General features: G+C 43.4%; 1 protein-coding gene across 1 annotated transcript in view; it reads right to left on the reverse strand.

Annotated features, from left to right (window-relative positions):
- Positions 1-525: 525 nt before the first annotated feature.
- Positions 526-27,248, reverse strand: part of SLC1A1 (solute carrier family 1 member 1) — a 72,875-nt gene continuing 46,152 nt past the window's right edge. The window contains exons 3-12 of the mRNA XM_052644950.1: positions 21,083-21,175; positions 19,214-19,328; positions 17,925-17,967; positions 16,427-16,525; positions 12,826-13,010; positions 11,619-11,726; positions 9,692-9,814; positions 8,913-9,107; positions 2,877-3,011; positions 526-772 (exon numbers count right to left, since the gene is read on the reverse strand). Coding sequence (XP_052500910.1) covers positions 526-772; positions 2,877-3,011; positions 8,913-9,107; positions 9,692-9,814; positions 11,619-11,726; positions 12,826-13,010; positions 16,427-16,525; positions 17,925-17,967; positions 19,214-19,328; positions 21,083-21,175 — 1,343 coding nt within the window. The remainder of the gene's footprint in view (positions 773-2,876; positions 3,012-8,912; positions 9,108-9,691; positions 9,815-11,618; positions 11,727-12,825; positions 13,011-16,426; positions 16,526-17,924; positions 17,968-19,213; positions 19,329-21,082; positions 21,176-27,248) is intronic.

Below are 27,248 nucleotides of genomic sequence, written 5' to 3' on the forward strand. Positions count from 1 at the left end.
CTGGAGATGGGTTCAAAATGGACAATTTGGCACATTAACTTTGGGGGGGCTGTTGTTTAGCTTCATTATAGTCTATACAAATGTGAGAGGTCAAAGGAAATCCATGGCAATAGAAAGCCTGAGTAAAAATGTGTAGACGATGACTATATATATATATATGTATATTTAAAAAACCCAAAACACTGGTCTGTGCATGAGAAAACAATTTCTCTTTCACATCTATTACCTAATTAAAACAGTTATGTCTATTCTATGTACTTCCCAATTCTGTCTCTCATAGAGTTTAAAAATTCCAGATAATACAGCTTTCCTTTTAATCAGTTTCCTCTCATCTTACCCCCAAATCCCAGAACCTGGTGAGCAAAGGCTGTGAATCCAAATATAGAAAATAATCTGGAGGTCTGTGTATCAAATCAGATGTACAGTTGGCTGTTAGTGTTTTCCTTATTTAATGTCTGAATTTGCTAAGAGATGACTCTCCTGGAGAGGTCCTTCACCACCCCCAGTCTTCTGAAGCCAGAGGCCCTAGAACTGTGAGGTCTGGGTGAATGAGATGGTATCGGACTTGTCGACGGCAAAGCCTCCGTTGACGTAGGACTTCTTGGTGTCTGAGTCCTCGTTGTCAAGTGTTGTGGATTCCAAGGTGAAGGGGTTCACAATGTTGACCTCCGATGAAACATCCATCTGCTCCAACTCCTTCTTGGAGAGCTTCTCCACGATGCCAGTCCCAAAGGCATCTCCAAGGACGTTCACCATGGTCCTGAACCGGTCCCTGGGGAGGACAGAAGGTGAGTCAGACATGAAGCCCGGGTTTCACTTTCCTTCGAGTTGGAGACAGGAAAGGACCTGAGGAATTCAGTTATAAATTCAGCAAACCACAGAGGGTGCTTCTCAGGGCTGGCTAACCAAAGGCCCCTAACTTCACAGGCCTGAATCAGGGGCTGTCTCTAAAGGCACAGAATGAGCACACAGGCTGCCCCGGGTCCTCGTCAGTCACAACGCCCCTGAATCCAGCTTCAATCTCCTAAATTCCCTCCTCTCCTCCCAAAGAAATGTGAACACAATCTCCACAGATATTTGTGAGGAGGGTCGGGATTCATTAGTCCTTCACCCTAGTCTCTGTCTTGTGTGCCTTTCTGAGCTTTCTCGTGGCTAAGGTGAGAGAACCTGGATGTTTTGTGGGGTGGTGTGTGTGTGTGCGCCAAGCAGGAGTGTGTATGTGTGTGTCCCCAGTGTGCTCCTTTCTTTCCCACACAAGGTCACTCCATGAGGAAGGCAGCAAGGATGCCGCTGAGCACAGGGTCAGAAAACCCAGGCCAGCCTGTGAATAGCTTGCCCCTTGTGGCACCTCAGCTAGTGTTAACTCCCAGAAGGCCTGGCGGGGAGGACGAGGAGGAGGTGGAGAAGGTATCTTGGATGCTGGAGCACTGTTGCTAGGAACTGTCTACATGAATGTTCCTGTGAAAGCTACACCGGCAGGACAGAAAAGGCCAACAGTGCTCCCACATGTCCATTCTGGGTGCCCTCCTACTATTTAGAACATGGACTGAACTAGACCCTGTTGTGGACCAGCTAGTGTCTTTTTGTTCCATAGATCAAGTTGCACCTTTGACTTCTCTGGGTGTCTTGGAAGTGAAGGTCACCAGTGTTCCAGGAAGAACTAGGGAGAGGAGAGAGTGCAAATCCACCATCACTACTAGACAAAAGGCCACTTGTCTCAATAGTAGGCTATGTTGGCAAGAAAGGGGCTATTTCAGTTGGGCCTTAAAGAACCAGCAAGCTGTTGAAGGGGCCCCAAAGCAGCCTCCCAAGTGCAGAACCTTCTGCCTTTGGGGATGTGACTGTACCTTCAAAGCCACATGGAATGTTTCTGCTTCTCTTTCTACAATTTTTAGCTGCTATTTGCAAACTACATGGCACTGTACTGCCCAGTAAGCTTGGCTGGGTCTGAGTGAAGGCTCCATATGGAGCAGACTCTTCCCCTGATGGCCAAGGGACAGAGCCAGACCCAGATACTGAAAGACCACTGTACAGAGTGGGTATCAAGGTTAAAGCCGGGAACCAGGCTCATTCTAACTTTAACCTTAGGGGTCACAAAAGACATGTTTTTACCCAGATCTTCTGCTGTGTTTCTTAGGGAGGTGTGTGTGTGAAAGAGAGGGAATGAACTGTTGGCTTAGGCTTAAATGGTCCAACTCATTCTAATCATAACAATTAAACTTGCTGTTAACTGAGCACATACTGCCAGCCAGACACTGTTCTGGACACACTTCTCACAATAGCTCACTTAGTCCTTACACCAACCCCATGAACTTGACAGAATCATCCCCATCTCACAGATAATGCAGCTGGCCCCCAGAGAGGTTAAGGAATTTGCTCAAGGTCAAACAGCCACTGAAGCAGGATTCAGGTCCCAATTAACCTTATTCCAAAGCCCTTGCTTGTGTCCTGATGGTGCTGACGATCTTGGGAAGGTGGGCTGATGCTGAACTAGGTGGTTCTGAACCTGTGGTGCTGACCCAGGGCTGGGATAGGCTAGGGTGGCCTATGGGGTTTGGAATGGCCGAGGCCTTGCCCAGTGTCTTCACCTTATTATTTTATGTTGTTTATCTCATCCCACACCCAGATCCTAACCTTGAGCATTATCAGGCATAATACGCTAATGAACATCACTGCCTTTATAAAATCACTGCTTGAAGTTATGAGGAGTTAATTTTTAAGCACATTATCAGATGGCCTGGTCAGAGGGAAATTAAAGCAGCAACAGATGGCTCATTAGGCAATCTGAGGAGAGGATAATGACAGACTGTAGATTCTGCATGGCTGGGAAGCGTGCCTTCCCATGCGGCAGAGGGAGCACATTTATTCCAACTCACAGGAGCCAGTCAACAGCGATGATGAGGGTGACATCCTCCGCGGGCAGGCCCACAGCACTCAGCACAATCACCATGGTCACCAGGCCGGCCTGGGGCACACCGGCAGCTCCGATGCTGGCGGCGGTGGCAGTGACACTGCAGACAAAACACACCGGCACAAAAGGAGTTAGACGCTCATTTCTCCCCTCCAGGCCCCTGGTCCACAGTGGTTAGGCCCGGAGTCTGTTACTGCTGCGTCCCAAATTGGCCAGTCAGAATCTGTTCTCTGCTGAGCACCAGCTCTGCCTCATTAGAGAGTTGTGGGAGACAGAGGGGAGTGTGAGCTTTTTCCAGGGGGAGGTGTGGCTCATCATTCTAATTCGAGGAAGTGGAGAGGAACTGCATGAGTGGCACACAATGAATGAGCTAGAGAGAGATTAAAGAGGAAGGCAAGAGTTTACCAACCGAAGGTTTTAATGGAGGGCTTTATCCACCCATCTATGCATCCTTCCATCCTAAACAAGGGCCAGGTACATCTCCACCTGTTTGCTTCCCCCCTTCAACTGTCTACTCAGCCAAGCAATCATTTATTGAGGATCTAATATGTGGCAGGAATTTGTACTGCTTTGAAGGATGGTAGAGGGATTGGGTTAGGGGTGCGTGGGCAAGGATATTCAGGGTGAAGGCAAAGGAATGAGGCACTAGCCAAGCAGGTTTCAGGTACTTCCTTTACATCACAAGACTCTTGACCTCTCTGGGAACTGCCCTTTAGAGCACTGAGTTGAGAAATAGCTATGACTCCTGTCCAAGGTACAAGTGCTTATTCCTGACCACTCCTTTCTGCCAGTGGGTGCCCTTTGTGCAAAAGGAGGAGAGATCTGGAATCCAGAAGAGGATTTTAAATACTTTGTATTTAAAAAGGTCCTTCTCAGGTGGATAAAATGTGGCACTAGGGATATTTCTCTTTGGAATAAGCAGTTTTTCATCAGCAACATCTTGCCGGATGATTTAAATCTGGTCATTTTGAAGAAAACCAGAGTTTGCCCTGCCCTGAAAAGTCCCTGGATTTGAATGAGCTTTGAGGGGACCCACTATATTTTCTAGACACACGTTCTCATCCTTGGGCCAAGGATGCCACTGAGTTGGAAGCTGAAGATGGAAACACTGTCAATTTAAATTAGAAAAATCCCTGATTCTATCCACAAATCCATATTCTGTGGGCTCGAAAAGCCTCAGAATTCTCACCAACCTGATTTACTGCTCATTCATCTGCCTGATGATGTGTCACAGACGGTATCTGAGGGCCTGGTCAAACACAGACCAGAGTTCTTTGACAAGTGTGGTTTCCTTCAGTGGCCGTGACCACCAATTTGCAATTAGAGATTTCTGGAGCAGTCCAAATGCCTCTGAAAGTTTTGGGCTTTTGCATAATCCTTTAGATCTGTTTTGACTTAAATAGTCTTTGGAAACGCTAAGTTCATGTCAGTGCTGCTTGAAAACATTTAAACTGAATGCACTGGTGGGTTTTCTATGTCAGAAGTGATTTGTGCCCCTACCCATTGATCCCTCTTGAAAGCCTCAACACATAATGGCTAACCATATCTCTTCAGCTTGAGGCGGGGCTTGAAACTTAAAATCCGTTTAGTCAAAGAAAACCTTGCCTATTAGCCTTGACCTTGCTGATTAAACTTCAGCCATTTGCCTGGCTTAAGTCTGAAACTTGGAACTGTATATCCTCAGATGGGGGTAAAAATATAAAAACCTACTTGTTCTGCTTGAATATATACTATTTTGACTTTCGAGGGTTTTCAAAGAAGAAGACAAAATAATCATTGGTAGAAAGTTCTTTCCTAAGCACTGAGATCTAGATTTATGTCAGGCCATCTAACTCAGCTCTCCATACAGGACAGGGACTAAGTAGTGAACTAGAGTGAGCACAGGTTTTAGAGGCAGACAGATCCAGCCCTGCTGTTTACCAACAGCGTGTCCTTAGGCAGGTTAGTTCTCTGAATCTCAGTTTCTTGCCTGTAAGATGGGGAGAATGTCTACTTTGCAGGGCTGCCGGTAAGATTAGATGAGATAAAACATGTAAGATATCAAGTACAGCACCTGGATATAGTAGGTGCTTAAAACTGAGGCCAATTTGCTCCTTCAGCAGCTGTTACAACTACTTCTGCTAGTATTACTATTATAAAATTAACTACTGTTACTACTACTGCTACTTTTTTCCTCTAAGCTCTTTCAAGGTCCCAAATCCCCTAATTATCTTTTGTTGTAAGAAAATTTATCTCATTTCTAATCAGTTGTAACCTTTGGTAAGTGAGTATTATGACAAACCACAAAAGGCCATGTTTTGGGTGGATGGTGCCTGTGTTTCTTTGATGTCTAGTCCAAAAGAACCATAGAAAGAGATAAACTACGGGTCCAAAAATCTTATAGCCATAAGCCACATAAGCCACAACTGTGACTTGTAAAATAAAAAGAAAAAAAATAGCACTGGAGACTTCCCTGGTGGTCCAGTGGCTAAGAATCCACCTGCCAATGCAGGGGACATGGGTTCCATCCCTGGTCGGGGAACTAAGATCCCACATGCTGCGGTGCAACTAAGCCTGTGCCACAACTACGGAGCCCAAGTTCTAGAGCCCTTATGTGGAAAGATCCTGCATGCTGCAACTACGACCGAAGGCAGCCAAAAATAAATATTTAAAAACAAAACCAAAACTTCTTATTTCATTCTCCCCCAGGTAAAGCCAGAGAGGATTTTTAAAGTCAATAATTACTCTGGGCCTCACAGTTGTTGTTATTTGCTCTGGGCCAGTTGTTATGAGCAAGTTTGATTTAAAAATACAACAGAGCAGAGAGAGGGTTTTCATGTGATTATTTAGTCTCTAGGCCCAAAGTTTATTCTTCTAGTAGTGAGGTTAAAAAACAAAGGAAGCGGTTAGAAAGATCTAGGAAACTTATGAGTGAAGCAGAGGGAGGGAATTCACCCCCCGCAAATAGCAAATAACCGCAAAGAACTGGCACCTCATACAATTGCTCCCTGGAAACGACTTCAGTGCAGACACGGTGCCGCGGGCTGAGGTGAGGGAGGTAGAAGGCACTTGGAGAAGTGAAAGAACAACGGCTAGAATTACAGTGGTTGTGGAACTTTCTCAGGCATGATTCAGGGTTTTACTTTTAACATACCCTCCACCATTCAAACTAGAGAACTTCACCCATGCTCCTGGGCTCCAGCCTCCTTAGCCACTAATACTCTCTACAGATCACGAGGCACTGGTGTAGTTTCCTAGCTTATGTGCCAAATGGTCTAGTTTGGACTTGTCTTCAGTTAATTTCAAGCAAACTGCAATAAATATGATTTAGGGTTGGGAAGATCTAAAAATTTACTGCACTAGAACACAGTAAGAACTTATTTTATGCCTAGGATTTATGCCTATGTCAAATGCCTGAAAGGTTCAGATTCAACAGCATTTAGGCCTAGGGACCCAGGTTAGCCTTAAACTTCCACTCTAAACTAAGGGCTTCCCTGGTGGCTCAGATGGTAAAGAATCTGCCTGCAACGCAGGAGACTGGGTCCAATCCCTGGGTCAGGAAGATCCCTTGGAGAAGGGAATGGAAACCCACTCCAGTATTCTTGCCTGAAGAATTCCCTGGACAGAGGAGTCTGGTGGGCTATACAGTCCACGGGTTGCAAAGAGTTGGACATGACTTTCAAACTCAACTAAAGTCTTAGGATTAACTCTAATCCCAATTCATCACTTCAAAGCAGCACTGTCCAGTAGAATTTTCCACTATGATGGCATCTATTTCCAAAGCGATAGAACATTCATGTCTACTCTGTCCAATTTGTGCGTATGGCTAATGGCTACCATATTGAACAGTGCTGTTCCAGAGAAACATCTCTGGCAAAATTCACTAATGACATTTTCACCATCTACTTGAGCAGGCAATTTCAGGCTTCACTTGACTAGAATTCTCTGCAGGATTTGACTCTATTGACCATTTCATCCTTGAAAATCTCTCTTCTCTGGGTTTCTATGACACCATGGTTCATGACTCTTCCCACCTTTATATTCTCATTCTCCTCTTGGGTTCCCCTCTTTCTGCCTGCCTCTAATATTAGGATTGTCTAGGGCTCACGCCTTAGTTTCTGTTTCTTCTCTACAAACTCTCCCATTCCCAACAATTGTTGAGCACTCAGTATGTAGGTACCATTCTAAGTACTTTATATGCATCATCTGGCTTAATAATCACTATTTGCATAAAATATAGGTACTATTATTATCCTCGTTTTACAGGTGAGAAAACATAAGCTTAGAGAATTCAAGGTCACAGCTAATCTTGGTGAAGCAGAGTCAAACACAGATAACTGACTCACGGCCCACATGCTTGATGAGCATCATTAAACTGATGACTCTGACTTCTGTATCTGCACTTGAGACCACATTTCTCACTGTATATTTCCACCTGGATGTCTTAAAGGATTTTCACATTCATTGTATCCAAAAGTATAAGCTCTTAATCTTCCCATCTATACTTCATTCTGGAGAAGGCGATGGCACCCCACTCCAGTACTCTTGCCTGGAAAATCCCATGGACGGAGGAGCCTGGTAGGATGCAGTCCATGGCATAGTAAAGAGTCAGACATGACTGAGCAACTTCACTTTCACTTTTTACTTTCATGCATTGGAGAAGGAAATGACAACCCACTCCAGTGTTCTTGCCTGGAGAATCCCAGGGATGGGGGAGGCTGGTGGGGTGCCGTCTATGGGGTCACACAGAGTTGGACACGACTGAAGCGACTTAGCAGCAGCAGCAGCAGCAGCAGCAGCAGCAGCAGCAGCAGCAGCAGCAGCAGCAGCAGCAGCATACTTCATTCTCTTACACTAGTCCCTGTTCTGATAAGCACCATCCACCAATACTGAGGGTCATCTTAGCCTTCCTCTGTCCCTCACTCTGAATCCAGTAGATGCCTCTTGAATTAATTAGCTCTTCACCCATGGGTCAGTACCTTAATGTAGGCCTTTTCATACTTTACCTGCAGTAGTCTCCTAACTGGTCTTCCAGCTTATAGTTTCTGTCCCCATTCACGTTCATCCACTAAATTACCGGTTATTTTTCTAAAATGCAAATCTTTCTATAATATGAAAGACTGTCTAAGACCTTTTCATGAGCTCCTCACACAAGCCCTTCCATGATATGATCCCTGCTTTCTTATCTCCCTGTGTTTTCCACATCGTACTCTTTATGCTAGCCACACCAAATAATCTGTATTGTGTAACTAGGACACGGTTACATCAAGACCCCTGTTCAGCCTATTCCTTTTATCCAAAATGCTCTCCACTTCCTCTATCAAATACTTACTCCTCTTCTAAGACTCAGCTAAACTTTCCTCTCTTCCAGGAAGCTTTTCCTCACCTTCCCAGGTGGACCAACCCTTCCTTCTTTGGTGCCCTCTGTGTTCCACATTCAAACCTCTATTACAGCCTTTACCATATCACTCAGCACTAATTTGAAGTGAAGTGAAGTGAAAGTCTCTCAGTCATGTCTGACTCTTTGTGACCCCATGGACTATACAGTCCATGGAATTCTCCAGGCCAGAATACTGGAGTGGGTAGCCGTTTCCTTCTCCAGGGGATCTTCCCAAGCCAGGGATAGAACCCAGGTCTCTCACATTGCTGGCAGATTCTTTACCAGCTGAGCGACTAGGGAAGCGCACTTATTTAGATATCTGTATACCCAACTTATCTACCCCTTAAAAGCAGGAACTACCCCTTATTCAACCTTGATTCCTTGATACCTGCTCTGTGCCTAGCACCTTGTGGGTGCACTGGCCTGAGAACACAGAGACTCCCTGGCTCCCCAGACCTGATGCAGTATTATGTATCAGTCCTGCCACTTGTAATACAGATGCACTTAATCTTGGGAAGAGATTGTGTAGACCACAAAAATAAGTACAGCTGGACCATCCATGATCTCCCTCCACAGTTTTGAGTTTTACTTGAGAGCAACTCCAGTTACAGAGATGAAAATGAGTGTGACTTCATGCCCCACCTGATAGTGATGATCTGCCCAACGCTCAAGTCCAAATCATTCAACTGCGCAATAAACACGGCCGCCACTGCTTCATAGAGTGCAGTCCCATCCATGTTGATCGTAGCACCAACGGGTAATACAAATCTAGTGATTCTCTTGTCCACCCGGTTCTTCTCTTCAGCACAGCGGAAAGTGACAGGCAGTGTTGCTGAACTGTGTGATAAAAAGAGAAAAGATACGATGGCCTAGGAATGCTGGTCCTCAGTCCCTGCCTGAAGTGATACCTCAGTTCTAGAAACTAAATCGAGAGCTCAAAGCATGATGGCACTTTTGGTAGGACCAGGCATCAGAAGTCGCTGTGCTTGTCACTGTCCCCAGCTATGACACGACCCCCTCCTGGGTTGCAGGCCCTGCCAGGAGGGCAAGAAATATCCAGTAGGGTGAAGAAATGTGTGTAAGGTCAGAAACTGGGGAGATCATTTCTCAAAGGCAGCTACAAAACCCCCCAGCTTCATCAGGTGAGGTGAGAATTGATAAGGCTTGGCTCACAGACTTCTTCCAGAAACCCCTCTTCTTTAAAAAAATTTAAAAAATATATATTTGCTTATTCATTGGCTGTGTGGGGTCTTTTTGACAGGCAGGCTCTTCAGTCTTCACTGCAGCATGCTAGTTGCAGCATGTGGGATCCAGTTCTCTGACCAGAAATTGAACCTGGGCCCCCTGCATTGGGAGCATGGAGTCTTAAACACTGGACCACCAGGGAGGTGGTGGTCCACCAGACACCCTCTTCTCTTTACCTGGAGGAGATCATGAGAGCTGTCAGAAGAGCCTGGGCCATTCCCATGGCGAACTGGAAAGGGTTCTTTCGTACAATTATGAAATATATCAGTGGGAGAATTACAATGGAGTGGATTGCAAGCCTGTAAACGGGAGAGAGAAACAGGTTCACATATGATATTATCTCTTCATTTTTTTTTTCCAAATAGCACTTTTACTCATATCATTCAACTTTCATTATGGTCCAATGAGAAAGAGGACAGGAATATATGTCTCCATGGAACACATGGGGAAAAGGAGACTCAGCAAATCAAATATCTTGTCAAAGTTGGTGGCTAAGCCAGGAGCTGAGTCCACATCTCAGAGCTCAATAGTTATGTCATGCTGCCAAGACCTGTACCTGCTTTTCCTGCTGTGCATGCTAACATGCTTTCACTTCCTTCTGCTATTGAATCCTTACTCCTACTCTAAGACTCAGTGAAATCTCCCCCTCCTCCTGGAAGCCTTCCCTCACCTTCCCAGGTCCAGCTGACCTTCACCTCCTTGGTGACTCTGTGGTCAATAGTATCATAGCCCTTATCACAGTCCTCAACCTGGACCATGCCGCTATCCAGCTGGACAGCACCACCATCTAAGAGGGGAGTCAGGGTTTGTAAGGGGGAAGTTATCCCTGCTCTCCTACAGTCATCTTTCATGACTGACCCTCTTTTCTTTGTCATTCCTACATTCCAAACTATTGCTCGTTTCACAAACCAAAGGGCTCAAAAAAATGAAACTGATTCAGCAGATGCCCATGTAAATGGCAACTTAGAGTTTACAGATCAGTTATGTGAAGCTGAAGTGGTCATTGAAAAAAATAGATCCTGGAGGTCACGAAAGGGATCTTACAGACAGGCTATGGCTTAGAACTATGAGAAACTGACTTTTAGTTTTCTGTTAGGAACCTAGATAGGTTGATGGGGCAGAAACCAGCAGAACCCTCTCATTAAATAGCTCAGCATAATAAATCTTAGCCATACCATGGCCTGGACACAGCCCCTGGCCTCCAGTAAGGTGGATGGTCCCACCTCCATTACTACCGGGGCCCTGGAATTTGACTCTGGCCTTTGTCTCCATTGACCAGCATGACTCTGATTTTAGTCAAAACAGATTAAGAACCAAATCCTATTTGCAGTGGATATTCCCCAGTGCAACTGAGTTTCAGCAGGTGAGCTGATTCCTCCAGTTGAGTGTTTGGGGGAATTGACCTGTGTGAGTCAAATTGATGATGGTTAGTCATTCCCCTGGTCCATATTTCTTAGCATATGTGACATATCCTGCCCCTGGACCAACATCTGGGGGCACCATTCATAACCTATCCCACTGCATCTCCCCTCAAGGAACCAGTGCGTGTGCTATAGGAAGTATGCACACAGCTGTCTCCTGCTTTGCACAGTTCCTACCAACCTGAAGATTCTCTAGCACCCTCTCTTACGATGTAGGGTGTGACAGTGCTTACCCAACAGGGTTGGAACCCAATCCCACTCCTGCTTGCTCCAGTCCAACTGAATTTAGGCCCTGCCTAATTTCTTTCAGGCTCAGGGTACATGAGGACTGTTCTTACTTGTTTGGTTGGTTTACATCCTTGAAGAAGGGAAGGCCAGGAGAGGGCCAAGAGAGGCTACCAGTGGGTTTTTCTCTTAAGAAATTATTTTAACACAGCTAATAAAGGCAGTGGCAAAGCATGGTCCAGGCTGTTCTGCCAAGATCTGGAAACTAGCACAGTGTGATCCACCTCCAGTTCAGCTGTTAAAGGGCAGCCCTTCTCTCCCCTGCTCTCTTATCTCTGAACCTCATCTTTCCTTGCCTGAGAGAGAGAAGCCAGTTTCACCAACTGAAACCTGGCCTCTCAACAGCAACTCATTGGCTCAAATGAGGTTTCAGTGTCTTCCCTTGAGTCTGACATACCCACTCAGGACGGTGGCCATGTAAAGACCCAGTTTGCGGAATATTTCCCAGTCTTCAACTTCTATGATCTTCCCGGCAATCAGGAACAAAATACCAATTGGCATGTAGCTAGAAAGTAAGCACAAGAAAAGACATACTTCTGTCATCAAATATTTTCTCAGGGTGGAAACGCTGGGAAAGAAACAAGCCAGGGCATATACCTCGGCTTGGGGTGTGCCCTTAGCTGGGAGGGGCACAGGATATACACAGTGAGGCTAAGGTCTCAGTTTCAGCCCAGCTGGACTACACTGGCTACAGGTTTCAGCACCCCTGTGCACTGTAATCTCTACTCACCTATGCCACCATAAGGGGCACTCTGGTCCCTAGCCCACGCCTTGCTCCTGTGCACATACACCCTGCTGACTCATGTCCGCAGGTCTCTCTCTAGCTTGACTCTCCAATCATGGCCTCTAGGCTCTTTCTAGACACAGTCATCTTGTTTCCCAGGTAGTGGGATCAGCAACAGAACTAGTTATGTAATAGCTCTGTTGTGATAGCTCTGTCTGTGGAGCTATCATTACATGCTTTGCATTGGGTTAGGTATTTGACATGCGTCATTCACTTAATGTACTTCTCCCAACTCGAGGGGTAGACTTTATTTATCCTTTTTAACAGATGATGAAGCTGAGGTTCAGCAGCATTAACTGAAATAACTAAACCCTTTACTGTCACTGTCAAGGTCTATACTCTGAACCAACTTGCTGTGAGATAAGTGGGGCAGAGGTCTCTCAGGCAAGGTGGACTTCTCAGCATCTCCAGGCACAGGGCAGATGCTCAGGTGGGGCAGCTGCTATGCTCACCTATGGCAGCTTTCATTGGATGTATTAGGGCCCATGTGTACCTACTGTATCCCTTCTGCATGGAGCCTGATAAGGAAAGCAACCTGTGTTCTGGAAAACTCCTTCAAATCACTCCTTTAAGAATTCTTTCTTACATAAATGCTGCTTGGTTGCAATGTGATCAAGGACCTTAGTGGAAAAGACAATGGCTGATCTCTAGACTTTCATTAGTGAACTGAGTCCTAAGTAATACATGGAATTATTTAATACTGTAGTGCCTTGCCCTCTCTAGGGTGAGGTGAGTTGAGAAACATAAACCTTTTCCTTCTAGTTTTGAAGGGTCAGCCATCAGGGGAAGCAAGATGGCATTAACCGGTGTGTCTGCTCACCACATAATGATCTGAACGATTTTCATGGTTGCATCACTCAGAGCATTGAAGAAATCCACCAGAATCTGTCCCCTTTCTCCCATTTTTCCAATGACAATTCCAAAGACGAGGCAAAAGACGATCAAGCCCAGGACATTTATGCCATCTGAATACATGCCTACGACTTTGTATTCCTTTGTTTTGTTCTGTGGATCAAAACCAAGAAAATAATATTGATGTGTGATTATAATCTTGTTAGAATGCATAGGCCCTGAAACAGGAAGATATGATAGCCAAACAAACTAGTGACCTAGCAACAACTTAGGATCAACAAGTTTAGGAGCCAAAAAAAAAACAACCACCTACACATGTATCAAATTTTACTGCCCCCACCTCTAGCATTGAAGTTTGAAGTGTTTTTTTTTTTCCCCTCTCTTTCAGTGAATCCATACTTGAAGATTTCTTTTGAAGATTTCTTATTCTGGGGTGTTTTAAATTTTTAATAACTTTAGGCACTTTGCAGAGTTATTTTAACTAGTAGTTACATTAGGAGTCTGCATAAAAAGATACAAATTAATAATGCAGGAAGCTCAAAATATTTACCAGTGCAGACATTTTTAGGACACTTTACTATCTATTTTATCCTGATAATGAACACAGGAACATTTTTTACTACCTCTAACCTTAGATAACCAATAGGATTTTATTTTAGATAAAAATTAACCAGATATCTACTACTATGAACCATTTCTTCATTTTATCCCAGGTAAGAATAGCATGGGGACTTTCCAGGTGGCTCAGTGGTAAAGAATCCAGCTGCCAATACAGGAGATGAGGGTACAATTCCTCGGTCGGAAAGATCCCCTGGAAGAGGAAATGGCAACCCACAATAGTATTCTTGCCTGGAGAAATCTCATGGACAGAGGAGCCTCTGTGGGCTGCAGTCCATGGGATCGCAAAGAGTCGGACACAGCTGAGTGCACACACACACGCACACACACACACACTCACACGCACACACACACATGAGCATGAGATATACCAAGAGATAATCCAATCCTAGTTGTGCAGCATGAGCTTAACAAAGATTTCACGGGAAGATAACATATTCTGAGTGATGCAAACCAGGTTTCTAAGGAATTATGTGGATGAGCCACTGGGGTACCAATTATTTCTTACTTACGATCTGACGTGATCAGACGCATATTTACGCTGTAGCCCGTGCAGTGTGTTAACTGCACAGGCTACAGTGTAAGGTCTTACAATGCAGCTGGATAGACAAGACTAACTGTGAGAAACATGAGCCAATGATAGCAAGATGGTATATAACTAACGGCACAGCTAAGCTATGAGTTACAGGCATCATGTGGAGACTGGAGACATGAATGTGGGCTGTGAAGATAGTGAAGGACAGGCCCGAGGAGCAGGCAGCCAGGAGATAAGCAGAGATCTAGAAAGCAGACTCCAGAAAAATGGCAAGGAAGGGCAGACATCACCACATACCAGGTCTCTGAACTCTACTCATCCTATCCAGCCGCCACACTACTTTAGACCTCCCTATTCTATTAAGGAGTATTCTGTTCTTTCCAACTGTAATATTGATCACTCTTCACATGACAGCATATATCACATGTGCCTTTTCTCTGTCATAATCTCAGTGCCCATCAGAGCTTGGCCCATGGAGAGGGCTCAGAAAAATCTCTGTGGAACTGTATCAAGAAGCAAGAGTAGGAGTTTATTGAGGAGTTGGATCTGGATAGAATAGATTGGGCTCACCAAGAAGTAAGCTGGGAAACCAGGGACGAGCCAGGTCATGGAGTGCTTTCTGTAGGAAAAAAGAGGGAGCTAACTGTGGCCTATTTAATGTGAACTCTTAAATCTACTGCATTCTTTTTTCCCTTAAATTTTTCCTTCCTGAGTGAAGGCAGAGTACATTCAGGAGAAATCTGCTACACTACTATAAATGTACTACTTCAGGCCAACCTGATCTAATCTCCAACTGGAGGAAGAAATGGCAACCCACTCCAGGTTTCTTGCCTGGAGAATCCCATGGACAGAGGAGCCTGGCAGGCTACAGTCCATGGGGTCACAAGAGTTGGACACAACCTAGTGACTAAACCACCAGAATCTTGAACAATGAAATCCTAAATGTTCTCAGAGCCAACTGATTCCATTGATAAGTTTATGGCAAACTCCTGGTGGCAAAACCTATCCTGAACTGAGATGAGGCTGCTGCTGCTGCTAAGTCGCCTCAGTCGTGTCCGACTCTATGCGACGCTTTGGACAGCAGCCCACCAGGCTCCCCCACCCCTGGGATTCTCCAGGCAAGAACACTGGAGTGGGTTGCCATTTCCTCCTCCAGTGCATGAAAGTGAAAAGTGAAAGTGAAGTTGCTCAGTCGTGTCTGACTTGTAGTGATCCCATGGACTGCAGCCTACCATGCTCCTCCGTCCATGGGATTTTCCATTCAAGAGTACTGGAGTGGGGTGCCACTGCCTTCTCTGGAGATGAGGCTACAGATAGCCTATTTTTCTTACTTTGTAGCCAATTTGTAAGTTAGTTGCATTTCACTTAAAAGATGTTGTGTAATATATAGTACACACACCACCTGGCCCTTCTAAAGTGAAAAACTCTGGACTCAGAATCACATTTGGGCAGAGAGTTTTAAATAAGGAACTGCAGGCCTGCATTCCATGTTTATGTGGTCTTGCAAATCTAACTGTTCCCAGAGATCCCCAACTCAACTCTGGGTGGCAGAGACAGAAGTGACAGGACTCATTCTTTTCTCTGTGTGGTTCAGTTGCTCTTCATTATTCTCAGAAGTTATACACTATACAGTGGCCGCCAACACTGACTTAGGGAATATTGAGTCAATGTTCCTAAGGGGAAACAGAGGATTAGGTTCCTAGGAATCAACAGTCACATCATTTTGGTCAAATAATCAATATGAAACCTTGTTTTCTCTGTGTTTTAGTTCAAAGACACCTTATTTAATATATACTGTTTAATCATAAATGTTGAACTCACTTTAACTCACGCCTGAATGAGACTTCTCTAACACGTGTATTTTCTCATATGGAACATCAGCCTTCTTGCATTTGGGAACACTAACCAGCCAGCAGTGCAGCGTGATGCTTGGGAGACATTTCAAACAGTGCAATTACCAAGCTAATGCACCAAACTGAGAAACATGTGGCAAAGACACACCGCACAAAGGACACATCTTTACCATTTAAGAGCTGAACCAGGGAGGGGATGTGCGGATACATATAGCTGATGCACTTTGTTGTACAGTAGAAACCAACACAATGTTGTAAAGCAATTATACTCCAATAAAAAAGGAAAAAAACAAATTGCTGAACCAAGAGGGCAGAACACAGCCTTGTTCAACCTCAGCTGGGACATGTGCATGGGCAAGTTACATTTTTCACCACTCCTAGTGTGTCTGTGAATGACCGCACCATACTGATTTTCAGGTTACAAATGCATTTTAGTACACAGGCAAATTCACAAATGTGGGATCTGAGAACAATGAGGATCTACTTATTTCCATCTCCTGCTCACTCATGACTTGGTCCCTGCCTACTGGGGAAGGGAGCAAACAAAAGGATGTAAGTGGTACCTTGGAAATAGCAGTTGTCATGATGACTGTGACAGACGCTTCGGTGCTGTTTGTCCCTGGCTCCTCAGAAAGCTTCACTTCTTCACGTGTGGTTTTGTACTGCATGTTGGAGGGGGGAAAGGTCAAAGAAATAAACAAAAAAAGAATTTTTAAGCTCCTAAGGTTAAACCATAGGAATGTTACTTTGGCCAGATAAGTGTCACTGAAAGTTTCTACCTCTGAGGCCTCTATCGGTGTTGGTTTTGGATGGTACTACCCCTGAGGCTTTGGAAGAAAAACTGGGATTGAGAAATCCAACCCCCTGACCACCACAGCCACCATTCAATGGTGTCAAAATGTTCTCTCACTTCTGTAGTAAGGGACCAATTAATGGAGCAACAATGTAGAAGAAAGCATAGGTTTTATCTTTAGGTGCTTTAATAGATTCTACAGGAATCCTGTCAATCATTTTTGTTTCTATTTATTTATTCATTTATTATTTTTAACCCGGGGAAAAAACACCTCATCACTTTAAATGTAGTCACCATGACTTTAATAAACATCAAGAACTATATGGTTGTTCCAAAGTCAATAGACCCTTTAGGGCTATTACGTGAGTGAGATTTCTGTTGAATTCCCTTCCTTCACCTGTTTGATTCTGCTGAGCTTCAGCAGAGAGGTTTAAGAAAGAGCTAGTATATCATCACACTGGGCATAAATGTTACTCCTACAAGGCTCTGCCAACACCAAGAACCTTACAAGTGACCACTGTGGCTGAACCGCAAATGCACCCCCTAAATAGAGGTGGTTCTGTGCCTCTTGGAGGTTGGCAGAGAGCAATTTAATTGCCATTTTTGTTGGTCTACATAGAGGTCTCTGTTTGTGTAATTTATGTAAATGAATTCAGCAGCTTGTGATAGACTCAGCTGTCTTAAAGTACATAGATAAACAAGAGAAGAAGCCTTAAAGGAAATGAAGTGAAGAGATTGTGAAACTTCCCTAAAGGAAAAAAAGTGGCTTTGTTACATTGCTCTGTAGAGTGCCAGCAGTGGGCACGTACTGATGAAAGAAAAGACCAGATATCAGGAACACTAACCACCCACACGGGTCACATACTGATTTCCCAACATGGGGGTGGAGGTTACCTTTTCCAATTGCATTATATCTGCAGATAGTCTGAGCTTCTTCACAAATATAAAGTGGTTCTCCGAAACTAGGTACTAGAAGCCAGATTTGAAAACACTCATTTGACAGGTTCCTGACTTGCTCCAGTTGAAACCTTTTGGGTAAAAAATGAAGTCTAAGGGAAAAGGGAGCAGTGTAAGCTACAACAGGCATGCTGCTATGGCTGGAAAGACTGGGGTTGATGGGTCACCTGAAATTTCTCCATTCACAGGTATTAATACATTGCCCATTTTTGATGAGTGATTTCCATTTCTTAGGTCATAGGAGAAAAAAAAATCTTAATGGGTAAGGAGGAAGAGCAGAACAGCTTGAGGGCAAAAATCATTATTCTTACCTGCTGAAAACAGGCTTGGACAAGGTTCTCAGGGAACATATTCCTGTTGGACACATGAAAAGCAGTATCACATTAAGACAAAAGTGGTTTTTGTTTGTATGTTTTTGTTGCACCTAATACACTGATGGAAATGCGTATGCTATAGAAATAGTACTCTGGTTTTGGTCTCACCTTTGCATAATGCTTCCTTGTATTAAGATTTCTTTTTCCCTGCTGCTGCTAAGTCACTTCAGTCGTGTCCGACTCTGTGATCCCATAGACGTCAGCCCACCAGGCTCCCCCACCCCTGGGATTCTCCAGGCAAGAACGCTGGATTGGGTTGCCATTTCCTTCTCCAATGCATGAAAGTGAAAAGCGGAAAGTGAAGTCGCTCAGTCATGTCTGACTCTTCACAGCACCATGGACCACAGCCTACCAGGCTCCTCCATCCATGGGGTTTTCCAGGCAAGAGTACTGGATACTTTTTCCCTACTGAGCTTCAGTTAGGGGATAGAAAGCTCTCCTAACTAACCATCACACTTAACTGATTCATTGAGTAGCCAACACGGTTGCTATCCTTGGTGAAATATGTACTAGCAGGTGGACATACACAGTTAAGAGACTTCTTTAATATTTTGCACATTTCTGTTTTAATAAATGAGAGTCAACTGCACTTGTTCCCAAATTCTTTATGCCAGTTTCAAATATCATTGTCATTATTGAATGAAATATTATGTAAATAAATGCAATATGAGTGTGAAAAGGAAGGAGCAGTTTCCATAAAAACTAAGCTGGAATGCCTGGAAATTCATTCAAGGCAAGTGAGTAAAATTTCTGTTGTTGTGTTAGGTAAGGGAAGACAATTGAAATAAAAAGAACAGCCGGAAGAACTCAGCTTTCAGCTTTCCTTGCAATTTCTAAGGGTTTTGTTGCTCTGCTTCATGAAAACTGAGCCTGGAAATTGTAGATGATGCATTTATAAAGGCAGCCTAGGCAACAGAAATATGAAATTACAATCAACTGACACAGAGAAATGACCTTGGCCCAACATCAAAAAAAAGGCAAATAAATGCATTTAAGTTTTAAGCATAAACAAAATATGTAGCGTATATTTATGACTCTCTACTTTAACTGCTGTTTTAAAAAATTAACTGACCAATCTGTAGCCCTGATTGTTTCAGATAAGAGGGTTTCTCCTGTACAGTTAAAATTTCAAGATGGCATTAGCAGAACATTAAACCAAGCATGGGGCCCTGTGCAACCACAAAGGCTGTATGCCTGTGAAGCCATGCTGCTGGCCGGACACCCACCTGATCAGGTCTAACATGGCATCCACTGTGCTAACTTCAGGGGTGTTCCCTGTCCTGTCAATTTCATTCACTTTCTGGGTGACACCAGGCTTGATGCTCACCACCAGCACGATACCTGTAACCAAAGATAGCACCCACAGAGCATTAAGAATCTCCCAGGGCACCTGATATCTCTTGTGCATCCATCTTAGAGTACCAGGCAATACTGGGATGGGGACCCTGAGAAGTCTACCCAAAACACCGAGCCTCAGCAGGAACCTCAGCAGAATTACTGCCTTAATTACTTCCCATCTTACTGAAGCAGAAGGAACTCTTCCTGTGTGTTTTTAAAAAATGAGGGGCTGCACTCCAGAACTGCTTCTGAAAACATTTGCTGATGAGAATGCTCTTTTCTTCTTTAGCTTAGGAGATCAGCCTCGGCAGGGGTTGGGGTGAGAAGGACTTATTTTCCAACCCAGGGTACTCAGCATCTTTCTGTAACTTTTACCCACAGATGCTGGTATTTTTCTGGAGGGTCACAGAGAATAAGCCTTATCTTCCTGTCATACCACAAGCCATCAAATATCTGAAAAGCTGTGTGTAACCCACAAAAGGATTTGGGTTAGGGAGTGTTGTTCTGTGTGACTCTTTTGGGATGCAATGAGAACAGGAGTTCTAAGGAGAGAAAGCTGGTCTTGCTATAAAGAAAATCTGTCTAAACAGAGGGCATCTGGGACTTCCCTGGAGGTCCAGTGATTAAGACTTCATGATTCTGCTGCAGGGGATGCAGGTTCAATCCCTGGCCAGGGAACTAAGGTCCTGCATGTTGTGTGGTCAAAAAAGAAAAACAAACAGAATCTGAAAGCACCATTTTGGAGCTAATAGGTTCCTCTTGAGGTGTCCAAGTAGAGGTGGGAGGTTTTAGGAAAGACCAGGTTGATGGGCTGGAGGGGAGTGAAGAAAAGGCTCCATGCCCTTATCACTCTTCTCAAAGAGAAATGCCCCTCCAAGGGGGCAGGACTTAAGGGTGTGAATGCATTAGAGTTGCTGATGGGAGGAGTCACTGGGCAATACAGGGGCCATGAATGGGTGTGGTCTACGCTCCCCTCTCAGAGTTGCAGAAAAGATATCAGCCCAGCTTTGTTCTTTGTGTTGGCCTCCCTCAGGAGCCTAATGAAATGTGGTTTTGGTTTAAGGCAGGGTTCAGGGCCTCCTAGGTTGCCTGGCCTAATACCATTAAAATCTTACCACATCCTAAGTTCATCAAAGCAGAGCTGTAAGGGTCAAGCTGGCTGCAACATTTGAGTACACTGCCCCCCTCTCTTACCACTCAGGGCATCCTTCCTAAAATGTCATGCTAGGTCACAAAGGATGGACCATACTTTTTTCACAAAAGTGTCAAAGGTATATAAGCAACCACAGTCCCTTATTAGAACAGTCTCCCTCTTTCAAGTGAAATTTATACTTGGCAAGACTTCTGTTAGCTCTGGGTACTATGTGAAATTTGAAATGTACCGAAATGCTATCTTTCTGGAAATACTTTATAATTATACTCAAATCTACTATTATAGACTACTTATCAAGTTTAAAGATTAGCTCTTTGCTTCACTTTCTTCGACCCAATGATCCGGATAAGGTGCAGAACTGTCCTTCTCTTTCCGTTTATTTACTAGAGACATTAATAAGCAGTACAATGGCTGAAACTCAGCCAATATTGTATTTGTTCATATAAAAGGTTTAGTGCTGACTTCAAGGCTAACAGCTTCACAGCAATTTAACAATTGTACTTTCTGATCTTTAAAAAAGTGTGCATTTAAAAAAACCAACTACTTTTAAATGGAAAGTCACAATTATACAGAAAAAAAAAAAGGATTCAGAAATAAGTCTTACCTAAAATTACGGCAATGAGAGTGGTACTGAAATAATATACAACAGCACGCAGACCAACTTTTCCAGATACGTTGGAATCCAGTGTAGCAACACCTGAAAGGATGAGAAGTCAAATTATACTACTCGAAGAAAAATTTCCAGGACTGGTGGCAATTCAATCCTCAAGGTTTGGAAAGAGCTGAGCAGTATGTATTTATCTGCTAGGCCTATCTCACACATTTTGTTTGAATAAATGCATTGGGCGAAAGAACCATTTCAGTATTCCAAATGCAGAATTAAGAGACTGAAGGCTAGTAGGGGGCAAGATCCCCTCTGGCTAAATCCCCACTACCTCAGCTCTTAAGTGACTGCTGTGTCTGTGGCTCATGAGAGGGGTGGTCAGGAGACAAGTAAAAGGAGTCCCCCTTTGGCATCTGCTCTAAGAACTTTACCATTGTATCACTCGACATTCTTTTGGATTTGGTATTAGGGGAAAGTTTACCTTAAAGAACTGAGAAGGTTCTTTCATCACATAACAAAAATTGTATAACTCATGATCATTTCCCTTTCTGCCTTTTCTGTCAGGAATCTGAGAGTCAACTAAAAAGATAACTTTTATGTGTGATTATCAAGTAATATATCTGTTCATTACAATTATCTAAAGAAAGGAAAAAATATAAAGATGAAAACAAAAATCACTTCATGTCATCAGCTATTGTTAATATTCTGGTAAATATTATTCCCATTTTTTTTCTCAATTTTTTGTCAAAAGGGCTGAGATAGTTTTATAGTTTATAATCCTCTCTCTTCTAAATACAATATTATAAGCATTTTGCTTATTGTTACAAATTCACCCTGCAGATAATTTTAAAGACAACATAATCTTCTGTCATGTGGCTGTACCATAAGGTATTTAATCATCTCCTTAGTGATAGATTTTTAGATGATAGCAGGACCAAATTCAATAATAAAGCACCGTCATTTCATTATCCTTCCTGGCTAGCAGATTTCCTTCTCTTCATGATTTTCAAATTGCTTTTATGTTTAAAACCATATTCTGTATGGCTTTGATTATGAGACTCCTTAAAACCCTTGTTTTAACAAGCTGGGATATAAATGAAAATTTCTGAGGGCACCGATCATCTAAGAAACTTATGACTACATTGTTTAGATCTAGTTTCAAAAGGTCTTTGGATGGGTGAAAGAACCACTTTGGCCTCGTTTCAAATGGTCAGAAAAATGACTGAATATTACTTGACTTACAGTGGTTGTATGGAATGCCAAGGAAAGATACAGAGGTGGAAAGCATATATCCCCACTTGCTAGAAACCTTTGCCCTCCATCAAAGATGCTCATATAAATGTGGTCAAATGATGCATCTCTCTAACTGGACTGCTTCTGTGTGATACATGAAGCCGGGTTGAGAAGCAACCAAATCATCTTTCAGCAAGTTGTCATTTGGAAGTTTCAGACTACCCTGTCAGATTTCCAAAATGAGAATCACATTTTGAGTCAAATGATTACCACAGAAAATGATTTTCTGAGTTTTCAACACGCATGAGTTGCTCCGTAACTGTTACCCTGAAGTACACGGTAGCAGGAAAAATGAAGAGGTTACCATAAGGCAGCCCCAAGGAAAAGGTAGTAAACATGCAGGCTATCAGCAAACACAAGTCGATTTTATATTCACTCCTCACGCTATAAAAGGCCTATCCATTTTTTTTTAAGTGACTAGGGGATTACGCTCCTCAAATATAATCATACATAGTTGACGTTTGGGAAAAATCTGTAAGGAAGCTATGATGACGATGATGACAACAGAAAAAGACATCTCTCACTCGAAACACACCATTCCTCTGGCTGTTGATCGCTTCTTCTGAAGTTATATTTTGAGGGAAGAGGCTCTGGCCTCTAGCAGTCACTCCAGTATGTTGTTAAGGGTTTATTCATCAACCTCCAGAGCAAGACTGCACAATTACTGTATGGTGAGCATACTGCGACAGTCACGTCCTAGAATAAGCTGGATGGTAAGATTCTATTTCTCTGGGAAAAAGAATGTGGTGTGCTGAGCAGACTTTCTTTTCCTAATGTGCAGACAATTAAAAACAATAATTCTGTAAGAAACTATAATGACAAAAAAAATAGTGAAATAAAATGACAACAAAAGAGATACTGAAAGCTACAACTCAGAAACCAATGAACTAGCTCATATTTAGTTTCAATCTCTTAAAAAAAAAGAGCAAACAATGATGCATATAAGCTTGCTAAGTATATTATTTGATTATAAAATATTCCTATTTTGAGCTCTATTCATTATTTTGATAAACAATTATAATGATTATTCATGATAATAATGGTAGTTAAAAAAAAAAAAGAAAATTACCAATCTAGATATTTAAGTAACCTGTACAAGCACCTGCTCCATGACCTAATGGAAGATGTATTTTCAGATATATCGTCCTTTGCTCGACATCCAATTTAAGCATCTCCCAGTCCCTAAGGTGCCAACAAGTGACAGATTCGCAGGGTGGCTGCCGAACTGTCTTGGGTATGTGTCTCCTGTGGGTAACTGTTTCCAGCATATGTTAAAATGTCTTAGTTTGTCTTAATGATTCGGCCACGGGCTGGTGCCTCTGCTTTTATTCCAGGTCCCAGATGGCAATAAAAGGCTTCATAATAATGAGATTCTTGGTGGAAATACTTTAAATACAGCCCCCAAAGTAGTCAGCTCCTGGCTGTTGTGAGTACAGTAACTCTCTTGTAGTTACTTTCAGAAAGAACTTTGTTCCCCATTTCTCAAATCTACTGAGGTCCTACAGATCTCCTGGATATGTCAGAAATGCATTCAAATTAACAGTCATACTTCTCCACATCTCTAGAGCTACCCCTCTACCTTTCCAGCCACCACTGATTGAGGGCAAAGGTGGCACCAAAATCCAGACTCTCAACATCTCAAGAATGTTGAGGATGGGATGGGGTGTGCCTGCCATAAAGGGAGGGTACATATTCACGGAGGCAGTCCAATATTTGAAAACCTCTATAACAGGAACATTACTAAACTTAACATGAATATAAAATGTTTGGATAGATAGTCTAGCCACCCAGTTGCCAGTAATAACAATGATAATGATTATTATAATGAAAATGACAATAGACACTGTGTACTGAACAATGACTGTGGGTTGTGTCATCTCCTCTGATGTTCACTATAACCCCACCAGGTTGGCATGATTACTCCCATTTTACAGAGAAAACTGTGGCTTGGAAAGGCTAAGTAACAGGCCAGGGTCCTACAGCTGCCAAGCAGTGGAGCTGGTTTGACCCCCAAAGGCCAGATCTTAACCACTATGTATGTCACACTGGGTCTATCCATGTGCCACTAAATTCTAGATCAGTGCTGCCCAGTAGACCTTCCTGTGGTGATAGAAATGTTCTCTGTGCTGTCCACTATGGTAGTCACCAGCTACAGATGGCTAGGGAGCAGTTGACATGTGACTAAGGAGCTACTTTTAAATTTTGTTTAATCTCAATTTAAATAGCCACATGAGGCTAATGGCTACCGTACTGGACATCAACACAATCTCTAGGCCTCGCCAGAGTGTCCAGCATTTCATGCATGCTCAGCAATGTTGAACGAACAGACTCAAGCTTAACTCCATTACAATAAACCAGGTAAACGATGAGGATAAACCAGATAAGCCATCATCTCCTGGTGTGCTTTACCTTCCCCATGCTGACCATAGCGCTCTGAAGACTAAGGTGTATTCTTTCCTGGATCCTCAGTGCATTAAATAAGGTGCTTTGTGAATTTTGTACTAAATGCTTCCATGTGACAGAAAAAGCTACACTTCTTATGTGTGTATGTGTGCTCAGTTCTGTCTGACTCTGCGATCTCATGGACTGCAGGCTGCCAGGCTCCTCTGTCCATGGAATTTTCCAGGCAAGAATACTGGAGTGGCTTGCCATTTCTCTCTCCAGGTGATCTTCCTGACCCAGGGATCAAACCCACATCTCTTGCACCTCCTGCACTGGCAGGCGGGTTCTTTACCACTGTGCCACGTGGGAAGGCCACTGCACTTCTTATGGCTCCTTACAAAGTGAGCCCATTTCAAAGATCTCCTATGTTAGAGATTTAGGAACTTGGCAGGTAATCTCCCTAAAAACCACTCACACAGGGCAGTTTGGTATGGTTCCCAGAGTGGCAAACAAGAATGCTTTTCACTCATAACAGACCTCCATGTGAGAACACATTTAGCATTTTAGTGTTTCTCTTTTTTTTTCTCATTATTATGTGCTCCAACCGACTTGCCCCTCCCAGACTGTTTTAGATATTTTTTGCTCATTGCCACCGCATGAAATTTTAATAGCACAAACTGTATATCTGTTCATATACTAAATGTGTATATATATATGTGTGTGTGTGTATGTGTATATATATATATACACATTTAGAGCATATATATATATATATGCTCTTTACATTGGAGAAGGAAATGGCAACCCACTGCAGTATTCTTGCCTGGAGAATCCCGTGGACAGAGGAGCCTGGTGGGCTAAAGTCCATGGGGTTGCTAAGAGTTGGACACGACTGAAGTGACTTAGCACATAGCATATGCTCTTTACATGAGAAGAGTAAGCTTGCCGCCCACCCCTAAAAACTTGCTTCTGCTGCCTTAAGGCCACATTGCTGCGGTTGAGAGTGTGTGGTCTAGCTCAGTGGATGTTGTTCTCTGAACAGTAACTTAATCCAGACCTTGGACTCTGAAGACAGCTCCTTTCCATCAGTTCCTGTCACACCAGCCACATGTCAAGTGCTCATTTGTGACATGCAGCTGGTGGCTACTGCAATGGACAACATACAGAGAGAACATTTCCATCATCACAGCACCTGGGTAGTGCTGGACTAGAATTCTGTAGCACATGCATGTAGTGTCAGTTCAGTTCAGTTCAGTCGCTCAGTCATGTCTGACTCTTTGCGACCCCATGAATCGCAGCACGCCAGGCCTCCCTGTCCATCACCAACTCCCAGAGTTTACCCAAACTCATGTCTATCGAGTCAGTGATGCCATTTAGCCATCTCATCCTCTGTTGTCCCCTTCTCCTCCTGCCCCCAATCCCTCCCAGCATCAGAGTCTTTCCCAATGAGTCAACTCTTCGCATGAGGTGGCCAAAGTATTGCAGTTTCAGCTTCAGCATCAGTCCTTCCAATGAACACCCAGGACTGATCTCCTTGCAGTCCAAGGGACTCTCAAGAGTCTTCTCCAACACCACAGTTCAAAGGCATCAATTCTTCAGTGCTCAGCTTTCTTCACAGTCCAATTCTCACATCCATACATGACCACTGGAAAAACCATAGCCTTGACTAGATGGACCTCTGTTGGCCAAGTAATGTCTCTGCTTTTCAATATGCTATCTAGGTTGGTCATAACTTTCCTTCCAAGGAGTAAGCATCTTTTAATTTCATGGCTGCAATCACCATCTGCATTGATTTTGGAGCCCCCCAAAATAGTCTGCCACTGTTTCCCCATCTATCTGCCATGAAGTGATGGGACCAGATGCCATGATCTTAGTATAACACAGTGGTTAAGAATATGACCCCCTTGATAAAGGAGAATGGGGAGCTATTTAATGGATAGAGTTTCAGCTGGCAAGATGAAAAGAGTTCTGGAGATGGGTGGTGGTAGTGATGGTTATGCAACAACATGAATGTGCTTAATGGTAAATTTTATGTTATACATATCTTACCACAATTAAAAATAATATTAGAAGTTAAAAAACCTTTAAAATGAGAAAGGAAAGAATAGCCTCAGTCTTCAAAGCACTATGGTCAGCATGGGGAAGGAAAAGCACACCAGGAGATGATGGCTTATCTGGTTTATCCTCATCGTTTACCTGGTTTATTGTAATGGAGTTAAGCTTGAGTCTGTTCATTCAACATTGTTGGGCACGCATGAAATGCTGGACACTCTGGCGAGGTCTAGAGATTGTGTTGATGTCCAGTATGGTAGCCATTAGCCTCATGTGGCTATTTAAATTGAGATTAAACAAAATTTAAAAGCAATTCCTTAGTCACACCTAGCCACATGTCCCCCTTATTTACTGTGGGGAGGTCAGATGGTGGGCCTACCTTAGCCCCAAACAAGTGAAACATCATTGTGCTTTATCCTGGGGTTTTACTCTAAAGACC

The sequence above is a fragment of the Budorcas taxicolor genome, chromosome 8 (assembly GCF_023091745.1).
Source record: "Budorcas taxicolor isolate Tak-1 chromosome 8, Takin1.1, whole genome shotgun sequence".
Classification (NCBI taxonomy): Eukaryota; Metazoa; Chordata; class Mammalia; order Artiodactyla; family Bovidae; genus Budorcas; species Budorcas taxicolor.